Genomic DNA, 19,070 nt, shown 5'->3' on the forward strand with positions numbered 1-19,070 from the left:
CTCCCGCTGGTCCCGAGCTCCGCTGTGCCCAGCCTGAGCCCAGGACCAGCACAGTGGCTCTGTGACAGGGGATCAGAGGAGGATCGGTACACGATCTCCCTCAGGTCCTCTCTCCGGTGTCAGAATGCGGAAGTGACATCACTTCCGCATTCTGCTGTCACTCTCTATCTTCAGAAGTTGGAAAGAAGCTGATGGAGCAGATCTGTGCTTCATCAGCTTATTTGGGGGGTCCTAGGGGACTTCGAGATGCCTGATGTCTCCATTAAGAGGGCCTGTCACATCCTCTTTGCTATCACATAGAGGGGTTTCCTAGACCCCTATGTGATAACAATAAAGTTAAGTGGAAAAAAATAGGGGAAAAAAAATGCAAAAATTTTTTTTAAGTCACACATGAAAAAGAATTTTAAAAAACACAATTTTTTTAAAGTCCCCACCCCTACAAACATGCGTTGGGTGTGCATACATGCAAAAACGACAATTGCGCCCATTACGCTGCACATGTTAACTATCACCGTGAATGTCGCATTGAGAGCAATAATTCTAGGGCCATCAACCACTGATAACACTAAACTGATGAGCGGTAAAAGCTTTTAAAGTGTCACCTATGGTCAATGTTGGGTATGGTAGTTTTTTGCGATTTTGCGGATGCACGCAATTTTAAGGCTTGACGTGTTTGGTGTCTATTTACCCGGCGTGACCCCGTCTTTTATATTTTACCAAAAAATTGGGTAATAATAAATGTATTATAATGGAAAAAAATACTTTGTTTTCAAAGTTTTCAGTCATTTTTCCTTAAAGGAGAACTATGGGGTCAGGGTTTTCCCCCATAGTTCTCAGGGTAACGGGAGGACACAAACTAGTGTCCTCCAGTCACCCTAAGCTCAGCATGTAGTAGCTCGCGGTATACTGAGACGCCACAGCTGAAGCGGATCCCGACAATTATGTCTGGATCCGCCCAGCTGCGTGAGTGACAGCTGGCTCTGCCTATCTAGAGGCAGAGCCAGCTGTACCCGACCCGTCCGTTCCGCCAGTCAGCGCTGGAGGATAGGAGAGGGGGGAATCCAGCCCCTCCCCTGTCACGGCAGAGAGCGAGAAGTGAGCGAACGCCGGTATGTGTTTGCTCACTTCCCGATCTACTGAGCTGACCTGTGACAGTCTCATTGTCACAGGTCGGCTAGAACTATGAGGTGAGTGAAAAGCACTCACCTCATAGTTCTCCTTTAATATAGTAAAAAATAAAAACCCCAGTGGTGATCACCCCAATATTAGGAACAAGCTGTTTAATCTCAAAATTATATTTAGAACCCGGGGACACAATAAGAGGTTAGAAGAGAGGGGGTTCAATCTTAGAATTCACAAGAGATATTTCACTGTGAGAGTGGTGAAAGTTTGGAATTCCCTCCCACAGGTGGTGGTATCTGCTGATAACATTGATCAATTCAAAAAAATTCTGGATGAGTTGTTTCTTTCGCAGAATCTACAGGGATATGGGAAGTATAAAGGTGGACCTAGACCTTACAACCAACGTTTGTCTTGCGTTGGTTGTAAGGTAATTAAAAAAACTTACAATCTGCCCATCTTGGACAGGCAGATAGTACTTGCGATGATTGCAAGCCACGCCCCCCTGAGGGGCGGACTTCCGATGACCGCAATGCTGAACGGGCAGTGTGCGCTTGGTACGTTCGCCATTTGTCTTTCGAGCATGCCACAAACCCGCCGACAATCGTACGATTCTCGGCGGGTTTTCGAACATGCTTGTAAGACAAAAGTTGTGCAACCTTACAGTAGCAGAGGTCGCACGCCTTCCATACACCTTGCAATTATCGTACGATCGCGGGATTTCCGCGATTTAGAGTAAGATAAATACAGACATGCACACACATACACATATAGGTTGAACTGGATGGACCCTTGTCTTTATTCAGCCTTACATACTATGTTACTATGTATTATTTCCCATTAAAGTCCACTGTCACTGGACACACATACCTATATTTTTATCCTTATTGAGACATTGAGACAGACGCCTGGTAAACTCCACATTACAACTCTTAATCAGGTCACCCAAATTGTTTTTTGCCTTGGACTATTTATTGTTTGTATTGTAAAAACTGGTGTGTAGATCAAGTAAAAGATAGTCTGAGCTGTCTGGGTGTAGCAGTGCAAAACACCACAACATGGAGAAAATATATGCAGGCTATATAGTGTTCACAAGTGATTCACCAGGGCAGAGCATTCATAAGCTGAACTAGTTCCATCTAAAAGGCACATCTGCAAACAATGAACTTGTTATATAGAAAAACATTTTAAAGACTACCTGCTCAATCAAGCTAGCAGTTACGCCTTCCTCAGGGAGTCCAACGCCCATGTGTGCTGTTAAATGATGACACCAGTCAATATTAGAAGTAGTTATATACTGTAAGACCCTGGCTTGACCAGACAAAAACAGACTATTGCATTTTTCCAAGCATTTTATCATTCCAGAAATGCATTTTAAGCAGAACTCTTGGTAACATTTGATTAACCCTTGCAGTGGGGCTATCCCCGCACTGCAAAGGTTAAGTGTTCATTTGTGTCTAGGTTTAAAAATAACAAAGATATACTCATCTGATAATCCGAGCTAGCCGGCTGTCACAGCGCCCCCTCCTGCCTGCTTCCTCCGCTGCAGCGATGGTATATCCTTCGGCGCCCTCATGTCCTATACACTGTGTAGAATGTGATGACTCTGGGACCTTAGACCACTGCAGCAGAGGGGGAGAGAGTTGGAGAGACCAGTCTAAGAGCCAGCTGCCTCAGAGGATCAAGTGAGCATAACTTTTTTTTAATTTTTGAACCTAGACACAAAGGAGCAGTGTGGGGGTCTAGCCCCACTGCAAGGGTTAATATAAAGTTTCCCAAGAATTCTGCTTTAAATATCTATGTGCATCTCTGTACCTGTGGTGCTTTAAATTTAATGTTGATGAGCATTTGGCAGTGCACATGTCAGTCCTTGTATGCAGCAGTGTGGATGCAGTTTCTGTCGGATAATGTGATATGCTTCAACCTAACCACTGAACCATCACGTTCTCAAACAATTCATCCCCACACAGCTACCTCCTTATGTATCACTTCTCCCTCCCTTTTAGATTGTAAGCCATCACAGGCAGGGCCCTCCTAACCATCTTGTCTTGAATTGTATTGTGATTGTAATATCTTCCTTATATTGTAAAGCGCTGCGCAAACTGTTGGTGCTATATAAATCCTGTATAATCATAAAAATAATAATATGCATTGTTCAAATATGACTTAACACATGGTCACAAATGTCTGAATGTAGCCATTAGCTAAAATTCCTTCCTACATACACTGCAGAATTTTCTTGTTGGCTTCTCTTTTATAACTATGACTATTAGTAGAATGCTAATCTTTACAGTTTACCACACACAGCTGGTCCAGAGCCCCAAAGGTGATACATCGGGTGCCCTTGCCATACAGTCAGTGTAAATACAGAGAAAACTGGACAGTGAAGCAGATTGTTTTTCCACAGTGGTAAAGGAAGGGACCACTAGACGGTACCAGAAGATAAACATTCTAACCTAGACTTATGGGAAGAGTCAACCCTACAAGTATCTTAGAGCAGGTAATAAGAATCTTGTTTGGGTTTCTGTAGCATTCAATGGGTGTAGTAAGAGCAGATTTGTGATTGGTTAATTGAATATGGTGATTTTGTTTTATTGCACTGCTGTTGACACCATGAACGTAACTGTACATTTGAAAATAAGCTTTAGTCTACAGACATTTTTATTACTTTAGTAGCAATGCAAGCACTAAAATGTTTGAATAACAAATGTGATTGAAAAGAAGACCCAATGATAAACATTTCCCATAAAAAGTATTTACCCCTTTGGAAGTTTTCGAGTTTTATTGTCATGGAACAGCGAGTCAGTTTGTTTGATTTTTTTTACATTGATGAAAAGAAATAGGGAAATATGTTTTTATGCCAAAGTGGAAAATATTCTGTATTTAGAAAGTGCATTGTCAGCAATTACAACCCTGAGTTTGTGTACTTCTGGGTGCTACAATTCTGTTTGCAAATCTGTACTGTTAAATTGCATTGGATCGTGACTGAACAGCCATTTTGTCTGACTTGGCCATGCTTTCACATTACCACTGTTACCACTTCACCACTTCATGTGAAGTTTTTGCTTTATGCTTGGTGTTAATAAACACTGTCTTCTCCGTGGGCTCAAGTTTCTTGCAGACTGCATAAAGTTTTCTCAACTCCAGGGCCTGCTGCACAGAAACATCTCTACATCGTACTGCAGCCATTTTGTCAGTGTGTGCGGGAATAGTTTAGGGAGAGCTGCCAGTCTGTGTAGGGATAATTAGTTGCTATACAGTTCTATACTGTGCTATAGTGTGCTAAATAAGTGGAAGTGGAAGAGGTAGTTGAATATTTGACAAAGCTTTGTCCCAGCAACAATGCAGACAATTTTTTGCAATTACTGATAAAGTGCCCTCTTTTTCCTCCCCCTCCTTTTCTGCTATTCTCACCATAGGCACACAAACTGGCAATAAGGAGTCTAGGGAGTTATTTGATCACATGATCACTGGCTTGCTGCAGGAGATTGATCATGTGCATGTATTTCTTTTTTCAGATATTGCAAATGAGGATGATAGCTTCAGGACTGAAGGAGGAGAAGGAGGGGGCATCAGGCAAGGAGCAACAAGAAGCAGTAATGTTCCAATGCCAAGTGGGCTCCAGCAATGTGAAGGTGGTGGATGATGAGATATCAGACCGTCTGTAGGTGACACCAACTGGAGAGCATGAACAATAGCAAGGAAGAATGTTATCTGGAGGCGGAGGCAACTTGCAGGGAGCAGTCATCCTCATCCACACTGCCGCACTGCCCTACAGGTACAGACCATTGTTATACCCAGGGCTGGACCACAAAGCTCTACAGTAAGGGCATGTTTTGTCTGCTGCATGTCTGCTGCTGACAGTATCTTTGTGGACTGCAGTATATCATCCATGGTAAAAGTACCAGGCATTTGGGTACCAAATGTATGAGGAGACATATGCACCACAAAGCTTGGTAGTAGCAAAGGCCAGTGTGTCTACTCCTTCCTCACTCCTCCATCCCCCTTAGGTTCTTATGTTAAGATGTTAAGGCATTTGCCTTAACATCTGCAGCCTCTAGCAACAGGGAATTAAATCTCACAAGGGGTTTCAGAGGTTTAGGATCTGCCACATCAAATAGGGCAGAGGGTCATGGGGCCAAGCTCAGTAGGGTCAAGTGAAGGTTGGAATCTCTGCAGAATTCTCCTATAGCCACCCCACTGTCTTCAGCAGCATTCTTCCTAAGGCAGGTGTCTCTTCCATAGCTGCTGGAGTGGAAGAACAAAATTTCCCCAAGTCACCTCCATGTTTAGTGTGTTAATGGTAGCTTAACAAAATTGGAAGAGGGTTGGGGTGCTGGCAGTGAGGAAATGGGGCAGACTTCAAGTGGGATGTTTCACCCCACCTACACCTCAGGAGTTCTTCGTGGGTGAGGTAAGATTGTTAACCACCTCCCATCCATGGCCGTTCCTGAACGGCCGGACGGGAGCCTTAAAGGAGCATCCCGCCCCTCCCCCCGCTTGTGTGCGACGCTCAATGCGCACACGGGTGGGGAAACTGTTAGAAATGTAAACAGCCAATGATGGCTGTTTACATTCAAGCGACCATGCGTCTCTAGAGACCCCTGATCGATTGTAGTAGCTGCGGGTGTGTGTGTGTCCCATATCGCTGTCGCCGGCGCTGCCGGTCCCGAGATCCGCTGTGTTCGGTGCGGCTGGGATTGGCATGGCGACTCTGTTACTGAAGATCAAAGGAGATCAGTACATAATCTCCATATGATCTCCTCTCCCATCCCCGAATGCAGGAAGTGATCTATATTACATCACTCCGCATTCAGTGTCACTCTCCGGAAACAGATGCCGGTGAGAAGCTGGTGAAGCAGATCTCTGCTTCATTAGCTTCTCTGGGGTTCCACAGGTGACATTGGGGTCTTGGAGACCCCTGATGTCTCCATAAAGAGGACCTGTTATGTGAATTGGCTATCACATAGGGGGTTTCCTAGTCCCCTATGTCCCCTATGTGATAGCAATAAAGTTATGTTTAAAAAAAAAAAAAGTTTAAAAAAAATTAAAGCATAAAAAAATTAAGTGGCAAAAAAAAATGTTGTGTTATTTTCCTTTTTTTTTTAAGTCCCCCGACCCCCCACATACGCACGCAAACATGCGTCGGGTGCGCCTATGTGCGAAAACGACGATTACTCCCATTACGCCTCACATGTTACATATCGCTGCGAATGTCGCAGTGAGAGCAATAATTCTAGGGCCATTAATCACTGATAAGACTAAACTGATGAGCGGTTAAAGCGTTTAAAGCTTCGTCTATGGCCAATTTTGGGTGTGGTCGTTTTCTGCAATTTCGCGGGGGCGCGCAATTTTACGGCTTGACATGTTTGGTGTCTATTTATCCGACATGACCCCGTCTTTTATATTTTACCAAAAAATTGGGGCAATAATGTTTTATAACATTTCATACGGAAAGTTTTTTTTTCAAAATTTAGGGTTTTGTTATATAGTAGAAAATAAAAACCCCAGTGGTGATTAAATACCACCAAAAGAAAGCTCTATCTGTCCCCAAAATATGGTATAACATTTATTTCAGTACAGCTTTGCATGACGGAATAAATGTCATTCAAAGTACTGCAGCGCTAAATACTGAAAAATGGCCTGGCCAGGAAGGGGGTGTAGCAGTCTTCAAGTGGTTAAGGACAGTGTTTGTCTCAATGACACAGAGGACTCTTCTGCAGGCAATTTGTGGTGAATGGGCTCTTTTATGCATTTCACATTACACCTGGAATATGGGTGTATCATAAACTTTCCTTTTTAAGCTTTAAGATCTATTGTGGCTGCAACTTTCACTGCTTAATTTAGGTCTATTATCACTGGATAAAAAAATAGGTGTTGCAGTCAAAGCTACCTTCCTCCTTGTTACAGCGATTTTCACTGTGGGTTCCTGCCTGGCACAGTCTTTCGTTAAAAACATACATGCATGCCCCGGCCTCTATTACACCCTGTGGGTGAGCTGTATTCCAGCCTCCAACAGGCCAAGGTTTCTGGGTAAGTGCAGATTTTTTATAGTTGGCTGAATGTTTTAATAAAAACTCAAAACTGAAGGCTCCCCGGCCTAAAATGTTTTTATAAATCCAGTCTGTTGATCGCATTTACAGAAAATCGAATTGCACCTCCCTGATTCAGCTCGCCTTCTCAGCAGAAACATTGACAACGACCCACAGCCTTAGCACATTATCCTGCTAATGCGAGAACTTCTAGGGACCTAGATCAAGTGTTTTGAGTAGCACTGGTCTCCAAAACCTTCTACATAATCAGCACTGAAATATGAAGGGTTTTTTTCCCTTACATGAGTGAGTCTCTGTGCATAGCTGTGCCTGCCACTCATACTACCCTGAGGTCTCTGATACATGTAGGGCCATTTTTCACATGTGACCAATGATAACATTTATGTTCTTACTTTGATATGTACCCTTCCACCTACATATGTCATTCTAACTGAAAGCAGCCATGGAGGCAATCCATTGGTAATCCCTTCTCCTAAAAATCAAAGTTGCCTCTGTCATGCAGACCCAGAGCACGTATGCATATAAGGGGTCTGACTTTAATCTGACTTTCTTGATTTGTATACTTGTTCTGGTTCGGCATAGCAGCCAGGCAACTATTATTTCCAGAAGGAGGTTGGCAATGACAGCTTTACTTTACAGATCATCATGCAATGTTTTGTTACAGACTTTTGTCAGTTTAAAGTGGAATGAAAGTGCTTAAAAAAATAAAAGCCCTCTGGAGATTTTAGCTATAATGTGTTAGTGTGCACAGCATGTAGGCACTTTATGGCCTACTTCCCTCCTAAGTAATCCCCTCCAATACTGAGCTTTCCACACTCCCATCTGTCACTGGCCCTTCTATCTCTACCTAACCTTTTTTTAGGTTCAGCATTTTCAACCTCTTGATTGGCTGGAATGATACAACACCTGCACTTTTACACGGGGGTTACTTGACTTCGGCAAACCACCTTGCCAAGTCTGTCAGGCAGGTAGAAGTTCCATAACAATATATAATTTCCACATATATTAGCAAGGCAATCCTGTGCTTTGTTAAGCTCCACTTTAGGGACTTCCTTTGGTAGCATTGTAGATTGCAAGATTGCAACTAGAACTTTTTTGCCATAACATTTGCCATAGTAAATCAATTATATTTTATCTCTAGCTTTTCCAGCATTAAAAAAGCAAAACAATTGTAATAAAAATAAAAATATAATAGTATAAAATAAAATAAAAATAATCAATGTGCATTTAAGGCATCATTAAATATTAATACGCTACATTGTTAGAATGAATTCTAAAATATGGCATTGTCTGTATTGCAGTAAGTAACAAGCAGAGGAAAGTTGTGTTTACTGGGAAAAGGTAAAGGCCAGGTTTTTTTTATTAAAAACCATATACACAGCTTTTTTTTTTTTTAAGTGTCTCCAGTCTAGATGCAAGATGTCACATGTCCACTTCCACATCTTCATCCTCTGTGGTGCCGCCCTCTGCGGCATTCTCCTGAGAGCTCAGGGTGTGAGGGACCTGCCCCCTGGGCATGTGATGTCTTGCAATTGGACCAAAGGCATTTAAAAAAAAAGGTGTATTGTGATTTAATGATGTGGTGCACCATTAATGCCAGAAGAGGACCGGCTGTGTATGGCAGAGAAGTGACTGCAGAGGACAGTACTGGAGAAGAGTTGAGTGTTGCAACTAGTGCAATGGCTGGTTTTTTTTTTCTTCATGGAAGCTAGACTAGTTTGAATCTACTTGGACAGAGTATGTTTGTTTTACTTAGAATCTCAAGCTAAAAAACATTCTCATTATTTCAATTGTTCCAGGCTAATAAATCTTGCTGGAAAATAACGGGATTATCTTTTTGAAGAACAACTGTATAAACATTGTGCTAAGGATGAGGCAGGGTTCTTGTAAATGTCTCATGGGAAATGAAATGGTATGTCTTGATGAGATTTATCTGAAGAGGAAGGTAACCTGAAGTTCGGAGTCTGAAACTTCCTGTATGGTCACATGTACTATTTTCTCTTGCTCGCATTTAACTAAATTGCATTGTTGCCTGTCTCATTAAAGAGGAACTACAGTCTCTGTAATGCAATTCACTCTCTGCTGGACACTGCAGTGTTTACTCCATGCTGCACCTGCAACTTTCAAGTAATGCATTAAAGTGGAACTGAAGCCAAAACATTGTTTTAGTTTTGAATAGAGAAAGGCACGGTTAAAACCCCTGTCAGCTTTTTTTGACTTGTGTCCCACTTGGGGAGACTTCCACTTCCTGTCCGATAGCCACAAGAGGAAATGAGAGGAAAGCAGAATCACCAAAACCCAAAACCCGCAACCATTCCCCACAGTGTATTCGCTCGCACCAGAACGCATGGCATAACAATTCCTGTGTTCCGGGCCAGTGCGATCGCAAAAAATACTGCATGGACTATTTTTTGAGATCGTACTTGTTGTGCCACAAGTACTGTAATTGGAGGGAACAAGCCCTGAGGCAACTAACAGTTCTATATCTCTTGGACATCTAAGCGGGGAGATCTGCATGACTGCTGTGGCCATGTAGAGAAGGGTTGCCTATTTGATTTTTAATTTGTTTTATACTATGGAGAATGCAGCAGAACAAGTAGGACCCGAGCAAGGTGTGTGGGAACACCAGAACTTCAAGGTGGATGGGGACCTGAAACTATGAAAAACTCACAATAGATACTGTATGAGAAGCCAGTGGATGTGTCAACAAGGCAGAGTCCACCCTTTGATGTTTAACAGCTCTTGGGACCCCTTTACATTTATACAACCCGTGTAACCAGTACAAATGACTGCAGCATACAGTTATTGTTATGGTAGGTGGTTCTGTAGAGACTTTAAGAATCATTTTGTACGGATCACTCTTGCATGGATTGCGGTTCATAAAAGACAAATAATGCAACACTGTATTCATTAATACATCATTTAAGTCATTTTTAAAATGCAAGTGGTTTAGGTACCTGAATTTGACCTGGTATCAGCTTTTTGCAATTCACTGTACAACAGAGATGAAAAGGAACATGCTGTTGGGGAGTAGAACAGAGTTGACAGAGAGATGATCTCATAAGTCTGCTGTTTCTCCTTTTAATGTCCAATCACAAACTGGGGGAGGGACAAGAACTTTTTTTTTTTTTTGAAAAATTCTGTTTATTAAATTTTTGCATGCAAATACATTATAACATTCCTCCTACAAACGGTGCCCGAGGGACAAGAACTTTAACAGGGTTGTTGACATAAGGGTGAAGAGTTTGGAGAAGGCAGGAGAAGTGAACAATCTAGGACAACATAGCTGAACTGAAAAGTGAGCTGAATTGGAGGATTTTTCCAAATCAGCTATGTTGTCCTAGATTGTTCACTTCTCCTGCCTTCTCCAAACTCTTCACCCTTTTGTGAATAATCCTGTAGGTGTTAGTGAACTGCAGCAGCTAAGATGTATGATATAAAGACACCAATATGCATTTGTAATAATTCAAATCCTCACTCTTGAAGTGTGATAACCGTGAAGGTTCAGTTTGCAGTCATGCAGTTCATGATTTACTTGTATTCTCTCCCGGTTAGAGCAGAAGTGTTAAGCTGTAAGGCCATTCTGTCTCCTTTCTAAATTCTGTTTTGATAACGCTCAGAAATATCAGATAATTAAGTGCTATCAGGATTTCATGAAAGATAACAATAACAATAATGCTTTAATAATTGAGTTTTCCCTCCTCTAGAAGCTCACAGTGTCTGTTATCAGTATTGGTTCAGGTAGTAGACAGGTCAGCCTGCATAGGCTCATTAAAGCCTGACACTAAGCTTAAAGCTGCTCTGAGATGAAGAAAATAAAACCAAATAACAACATACACCTACTCTCAGGCTGCATTGTTACAGCAACATCGTATATTCAGGCTCTTACAAATGTCCATCCTGACTGGTATGTACCCATAGGCAAAATCTGACTCTACAATAACATACATATTGAAAATTATACACAAAGACTAAAATCTTCACAATGCACAAAAGGAACATTGGGCAATGGTAGACAAGTCAGCATTAAATGATACATGAAAGGAAACCATTTTCATCTTTATTATATCTGAAATGCTGGGAAACTGGCAAGATTGTTGACTTCTTATTTTAATCCTCTTGTGGTTTTCTCTGTGCTCACATGAATTTATCCCGCAAACATCCGCTTCCCTTATAGTCCCAAAAAACCATATTATTGTATCTGTCACTTCCTGTTCTAGCGCAGAGTTTTGTCTCTTGTCAGCCTCCTGTGTGGTGGTATCCTGGCCCATTGATTTCTTTGTTTGTATACGTTTTTCTTTAATAATCTTTTTTTCCGGTGACTCATAATATTTTTCTTTACATTATGAAGTCATACCCCCAACTGAATCCAAGTCTTTGTGATGTAATCATTCTCTAGTTCTTGTTTTCAAAGGCTTCAATCCTTTATCTGTGTAAAGAAGAATATGTTTCCGTATGGAGTAAAAATGTATATACACTTCTACTGTGCACTAAATATAGCATTACTTGTTAGACTAACTTAACATGACCAAGTTCAAACTGTTTCATATTATATAGAATGACTATACAAACAAAATATAGTAACATCTGTCATGGATTTTTGGTGACATTACTTTTGATTTTCTTTTGCAAATCTTTAGTTAATATGGGGGGATCACCAATAAGATTCAATAAAAGACAAATACAAACAACATTTATATTAGTAAACAAGAGTACAAAAGAAACGGTCTATTGCACAACATTTGTATTCACAACAAACAATGTTGAGGGTTACTTATATAAGTATTAGTGCTTAGACACAAAGTGAAATTATTCCAACTGTTTTCTTATGAAGCATGAGACGAGATGGATGTTTTTGTTATGGGCTTGACGATTCCATCCTCACTGTAATATAAACTGAGAAAAGTAGAAAAGACAGAGAGACGTAGTACCAGTATGAATTTGTAGATAAAATAGAACGAGAAGGAGAGACAAAGAAAAACAAGAAAAATATTTTCTCTGGAGCATAAAAAATTATTTCAAAGTCTATCACGTATTCGGCAGCACTAGCCTGAACAAAATGAAGTGGCTGATCACCGGTTCTTGGGGTGTTTTCTTTCATTTTTTTTCTGTTTGAAATGCAGCTACGTAGGATCAATTCTGCTTACAGTTTAGCTATTCAGCCAAGGTCTAGGACCAGAAATTGTATTGGTGTACTTTCTGGTATTACCATAGAGAAGCAGATGTCTCAAAGAACATCAGACTCTTACTGGGTGTTTTTATTTGGTAAGGAGCCTTATTTACCCGTACCCTTCATGATATCTTGATTAAACTTAATCCTCCCAAATTCCAAAGAGGGTGCCAGTAACATTTTTACCAAACTGCAAGAGGTAGTAATTTGTGTAAGTGTCTATATTTATGTGTACCGGGCCCACTTCACAAGTGTCTATACTTAGCTTTTCCTGTTTCATAAAGCCAGAAGCGGCAAGATTATCCAAAAGTACAAGGGGGGATATATCTGCTTAGTATCATTCACTGTTACACTAAATTCTCTAAGCTGTCATTGAAATGTTTAGTGACATGTTTGCCATTGGGAACTCCCAGGAACACCATCTGTACCACCTCTCTTGCCTTTATCTGTATGTGTTTATAAAATGCCAAAAAGTCACTTCCCATAGCTGGCCCAGATAAATGGTTCTCTCTCTCTTTTTAGTTGAATGCATTCGTTACACAACTTAGAAGTGATGTGTGTCAACCCCCCCGAAATCTGGTTTTGACCCAAATGCTATCAGTTGGTAATTAAGCAGGTCACTTTCCATTGTTCTGGAAGAAGATCTATAATCATTGCATTGTTTTAATAAGTAAACTCCAATGTTTATTCTCCAGTTACAAGAAGTTCTACAGGTTACTATCTTGGTCAAAGGAAAAGTAATTACCACCACCAATCTGCCACTTCTCTCCCAATCTGCTCTGCTCTTACCAATCAATGAACACGCCTTCCCCTCTGTGTCTGCCAGTGTGGGACCCGTGCACAGCAATGTATTTTAAATTCTGCTCACATATGGTGAGCACTCATTGGCTCATTACCTGTTCTTTGACAGGAAATAGCAGTGTGGGTGGGGGGTTAGAGGGGGGCAGATTGGCGGGGTAATTCAATTTTTCCCAAATTTGCTTGGGAAAGTGGAATTACCCTTAAAGGTCTTTTTCGCACCAGCACTAGACTGGTGCACTAAAAACGCATACACAGTTATTCCAATGGTTTTAAATGAGACTAGTACACACCACTTTGTTCAGTTCCAGAGCTTTTTAAAAAAATAAAAAATTGCATGCATTTTTCACACTGGAATGCACAATTATATCACATTATATGATACATACATCTGTCTAGAACATCCTTCTGCTGTAGTAGTATACAAACAGACCGCACTATCCATAGAATTCCAATATTAATATTCTAATATTAGAACCTCTAAGAATACTAACGTGGCTAAACATTTTTGTCACCATCATAATAGTAATATTAAGAATATGAAGGTACAGAGTATAGAAAGAGTTGATACACCTTTAAGAGGAGGGGATTGAGCTTCCCTTTTGTCAAAAAGGGAAGTATTCTGGATTTTCAAGCTAGACACTCTCATCCCTAAAGGTTTAAACTTTGAGTGGGATGTCACATATTATTATGAGTGATCTGAGCAGTCATGAGTTTGATGGATTTTGGTCTTTATTTGTTACTTGATAATACATTTGTGCTTTTGACATTCTCTGAAATATTGAGAAGAAAGTTCTGGGCAATTGCCTGGGACACCTGTGTTAGAAGATCTGTTTCTCGATGGTTCTTAGAATATAGTATTTAAAAAAAAACCTAGGACAATTCAGCTACTTTTTGGAAGTTTCTCTGTTTGCCTAACTAGCCTTAGTAGTGTAGTTTCCGGATAATATCTATCATATTTGATGTTCTTAGAACATATATTATATGATATTTATTATTTACGTTTTTATATAAGACATTTATGATAAGAAAGATTTTTAGTAATCACCGGTTAATTAATGGATGGATAATATTTCTAGGAGACTATGCTAATGATCAACGTATACCCATTAATGAGATGTCTCAATACTTTATTTAGAATATTTAATGTAGAATATTTATCGTCTTTTATGACATTGTAGGTTGAGAATGTTCTTTACATTGGATATTTCATATATGGGTAACACATTATCATTAAGAGGTTAGTTTGTGATTATTTTTCCGATTAGGCACCTAGAGGTATTAATATAATATGTGATCCATATAATTGTTTTGTTCTTCTTTGTTGACCTAAATGGTTAAACTTAAATCCTTTAGACTTATATGCCCCAAACATCAGGCATTTGGTTAAGTTATCATGAAGAAATGAAGGAATTACACACATTTTGCAGTGAGTTTGTAGAACCTCTTGTCCTGTACTGACAGCTGTTGGTGGATTTCTTGTAGTTCATTAGTGTTTTACAATGTGAAAAAAGTAAAAAAAGTATGAAAAAAGTAAATAGTGTTACTGGATTTTGATGCACTGACACTTCAAATGCGCAAAGGTCTAACTTAGTGGTTATTTTGCTTCATCTGTATGCTTGCTTTTGTTCTGCTATGGCTTGTGACTCCATTGATCATTTACTTCCATGGTAAATCAGAATCACCATTGAAAATGATAGCAGCAAATGCAACAAAGGGGTCAAATATCAGGGAGATCTTAGTGCTATTAACATCAAAGTAAATGTATTGACTCAAGCTCAAACGTTAGCAGGTGCGGGTGCAGACACCTTTGAGAACTACAAAAATCTTTCTTAGTTTGAAGTTAATATTACATTACTACAGAACACAGGTACACATAGATACAGGTCTACACAGGTAGACAGGGCAAAATGTATCGTCACACAGATACCTTTCCGTGGCTAACTAAAAATATTAAAAAGATCCAAACTTCTCAGCTATAAAACTACTTGTTCAGGTATGATGACATAAAAAGCTGAAATGGCAAAATACAGATATATATTTATCGGAACAAGGGCCATGCATACACATAAAATGTTCATTCCATGGTATCTGCTTCCCCATTGTACAGGCTTCCACAGACATGATAAATAGTTGTATTTTAGTTATTTTTAGCAGCTTGTTTTCATTAGCCTAAATGTCTTCCCTTAAAATTGCATTACTTGGCTTCATTATTTCCGGTATGTCCTCAAACATAAATGCTCTTTGCAGGGACGTGTGGTCAGGGGAGGCAGAACCTCACCTGCCAATATGGAAGAGAAAGCTGTCAGCTTCAAACCTGAAAGCCTCCCCACTGTGTAACCTGTCATCAGTAGAGCGCTGCCTGTTCATTACAGGTGATGCTTCATCCAGCTTTTGACAGCTACATTAGGTTACACAGCTTCCTCGCTGCTGTGTGAAACCTAATACAGTAAGGTCAGAGCTACAACAAGCCTCTGACTTGGAGTCAGAGGCTTCAGCTCTGTGGATGGTTTGGATCAATGGTACAGCATCACTGGTCCAAGCCGTCCAATTAAAAAAAAATTAAACAAACCACTGACTCATCCATTTAGATGCCTCGTGAGGGACAGGGAGGCTCCTCCCCGTCTTCTCCTGACATGGCATGGTGACCGAGGATGCCTCACCTGCCACTGACCTCACCGCTCATCCCTAGCTTTTAGTAGTTATCCTCTTTAAAAAAATTCTCATTACACTCTGTAAACAGGAAAACACATCCACTTGCGAAGCATCCATCTGCTTACAAAATATAGACTAGACAATTTTTCATACATCGTATGACAGTTACTGGTTATAAACAAGATCAATCATAGGCTAAAATCAAAGCACATCTTGATAATGAATTCAAGTAGATGAACATGAATTGCTAGTAGGTGAATTACTTTTCTCTGCCATTGGTGAACTACAACATGAGTGGACAACCGGAGTCCCCAGTTCCAGTCTTATAAGCAGGAATGTGCACTGAACAATGGATCTTCGTGTCAGGTGATGAGACGCTGTCTGAGGATCTGAGCACTGTATTTCAACTTTATATGTGTATGGTCAGCTAAACATTTTAACAATATAAATCTGGAAATATACAACAATGCAGCTTTATTATATACGTCTGTATTATAAGTCAGACAGTGGTGATAGCGGTAGTACAGTCTGTCTAAAGATATACTGTATATTCAACAATTGGCATTTTATAAATGTAATGGTTAAAGGATTCAACCCCAAATAATGTGGGTATATATTTGGTGGTCGATTATGTATGATGTTTTTATGGTTATTTTTCTTCTTAATTCGGACAAAAACATGAAAACATCTTTTTTTTTTTTTTTTTTTAGTCAGGTAAGTATGAAATATTGCTTATGAATATTTTGTATTTAAGCCAACAGATGAAGCTTTAGGCCTCATTCACACAGCTTAGAGTCGGCCCGTACAGATCTGTGCATGGCCGTATCGGGCAGTTCCCGGGAAGGACAGGTGTTCTTTCCTATGGGAGGACGCGGCCGTACGCTGCTGTATGCTCACCCGAGCTGCACATCCATTCGGGTGTCCGAGTACGAAGACCCGCACGGATGTGCAGCTATACCTCCATATATGCAGCATCTTGTAAATGTATCCTGTAAAAAGAAAGGTTGGTAATTTTGTTGTGCTGTAGATTTACTGCAGAAACACACGAACAATACAAACCATCTTTAGCTGTTAATATGTTTGAATGCACATGCAAGCCATGACTGTGCTTTAAAGGGAACCTATCATAACAATGGTATTTCTAAAGCCTAAACAAAAGTTGTTGTATCAGTAATATCACACTGTATAAGAATCAGCTTTGCTTGAACATAAGTGGCTTAGTGGTTAGTGCTTCTGCCTAGCAGCACTCGGGTTCCTGTTTTGAATCCCGACCAGGTCACTATCTGCAGGGAGTTTGCATGTTCTCCCTGTGCTTGCGTGGGTTTCCTCCCACACTCCAAATACACGTTGGGAGGTTAATTTGGCTGCTGTCTAAATCGGCCCTTGCATGTATGCATGTGTGATAGGGACCTTAGATTGTAAGCTCCTTGAGGGGACTCATGTGAACGGGCACTATGTAAAGCGCTGTGTAAATTGTCGGCGCGATATAAATACCTGCAATAAATACAAAAAAAATTAGTAACAAGTATTAAGCACAACAATTGTAATAAACACAGATTTAAGTATTAGACCTGTAGAACATAGTTACTTGCACAGGCTAGATCATTTATTTGCTTCGTTTCACAGATTATCAATAATATAGCATAACCTTACATAAATGTTTGTGTGTATGCAATGGTTTTAAGGAGACCTAATGTAAACTTTACAATATTTGCTCTGCCTTAAACTAACATCCTTTTCCTCTCAGTAACAGCAGCTCTGTCTCACACAGGCCAGGCATAGGGGCTCTGATAAGCCTGTGTTCCTGAGCAGAGTCGCTGTGTAGGCTGCCAGCAGCTTGGCTTCCTTGAAAAAATATTCCTTTTTTTTTCCTCTGCAAACTCTCCTTAGTAAGTTTAGGGCTTACCACACAGGAACAGGCCTACACATTGTCTGCTGACCTTTCACATTTCCACAGTAGCTGGGAGGGATTGTGCGTTTTTTCCGTTCTTTGTTAAAAAAGTTCCCCCACCCCTAGTTTTAAACTTGAATGCAGTTCAAAGGGGTTTCTTAAAGGCTCTCAGTAAGCACTTAGAAGCTGAAGCGGATCTGTGTGTGGAGAATAGGGGACCATGGCAGAAAGGCTGTGTGCTGTAATATACTTTCTTGGGTTGATCAGTTTGGTCACCACTTCTTCAGTCAAGCCACATATCTATACAGCTGGATCTTCTCCCATAACCTCAACACTTGAAGTGCATGGGATATCTACATTCGCTCATGGTCTACCTGGACATGAGGAGTCGATTGAGAGGAGGGATGTTTTACACCATGGCAATAAGCATTCAACAAGAACTGAACTACCAAACAGCCAGGGGACAAATTCTCCTCCTCTGACAGGAGTAGCGAAACCGAATCACGGGTGAGTGACATAGTTGAATACCATTACTCAAAATGATTTATAAGTGTAACATCCTGGGGTTGATTTATTGAAGGTGAACCTGTGTGCACATTGAATACCCAATTGTGTGAAATGAAAGAAAAACTGGAATTTTCATAGCACATGATTGGGTGTTCAAAGTGAGCACGGGTTCACATCTATTCCAAACATCTTGCTGATGTATGCATGTGTGTTTGCGTGTTTTGTGGTTTTTATTAAACATACAAAAATAAAAATAAGTGCATCTTGTTTTTACACTAGAAAGGTAAGATAACCATGGATCTTTGCCCAGTAGACAGCAGTCTTTGGCACCTACATTACACTACATTGGTGAAGGTAGCCTGTAAGTCACCAAAACATGGTGGTAAGCTATTAGAAAACAAATACATTTAATGCATTACTAAAAAAAAATTATACTGTATATCAAATATCAGGTGATCATCTTATTATTAACCAGTACTTTCAGACAGCAACAGAAGACTTGTTTGGTCTAGTTCAGCGGTCACCAACCTTTTGGACCTCATGGACCACTAAATTTATCATTGTAAATCCTGCGGACCACTAATATGAATTTTAAAAAATATACATATATTCTCATATTTATCGTTTCCTTATATATAAATATATTCTCATATGTGTGTGTGTAAATATATATATATATATCACACACACAAGTCAGAATATATTTATATATAAGGAAACAAAAAATATGAGAATATATCTATATATACACATACAGTATACTGTATATACACATACATAGGTGAAGGGGTGTGCCTTCAGGAGTGGCAGTGCTGGTGGCGGGAGGGAGCGGTGCCGCCCGCCCGCCCGCCCTGGCCCAGTAATAATATTAATTGTT

At 40.2% G+C, this 19,070-nt stretch overlaps 1 protein-coding gene across 1 annotated transcript in view; it reads left to right on the top strand.

Annotated features, from left to right (window-relative positions):
• Positions 1-17,861: 17,861 nt before the first annotated feature.
• Positions 17,862-19,070, top strand: part of MMRN2 (multimerin 2) — a 22,771-nt gene continuing 21,562 nt past the window's right edge. Inside the window, exon 1 of the mRNA XM_018573074.1 lies at positions 17,862-18,193. Within this exon, the coding sequence (XP_018428576.1) occupies positions 17,907-18,193 (287 nt within the window). The 5' untranslated portion in view covers positions 17,862-17,906. The remainder of the gene's footprint in view (positions 18,194-19,070) is intronic.

Source organism: Nanorana parkeri, unplaced genomic scaffold, assembly GCF_000935625.1.
Source record: "Nanorana parkeri isolate BGI_ZX_2015 unplaced genomic scaffold, ASM93562v1 scaffold2227, whole genome shotgun sequence".
Classification (NCBI taxonomy): Eukaryota; Metazoa; Chordata; class Amphibia; order Anura; family Dicroglossidae; genus Nanorana; species Nanorana parkeri.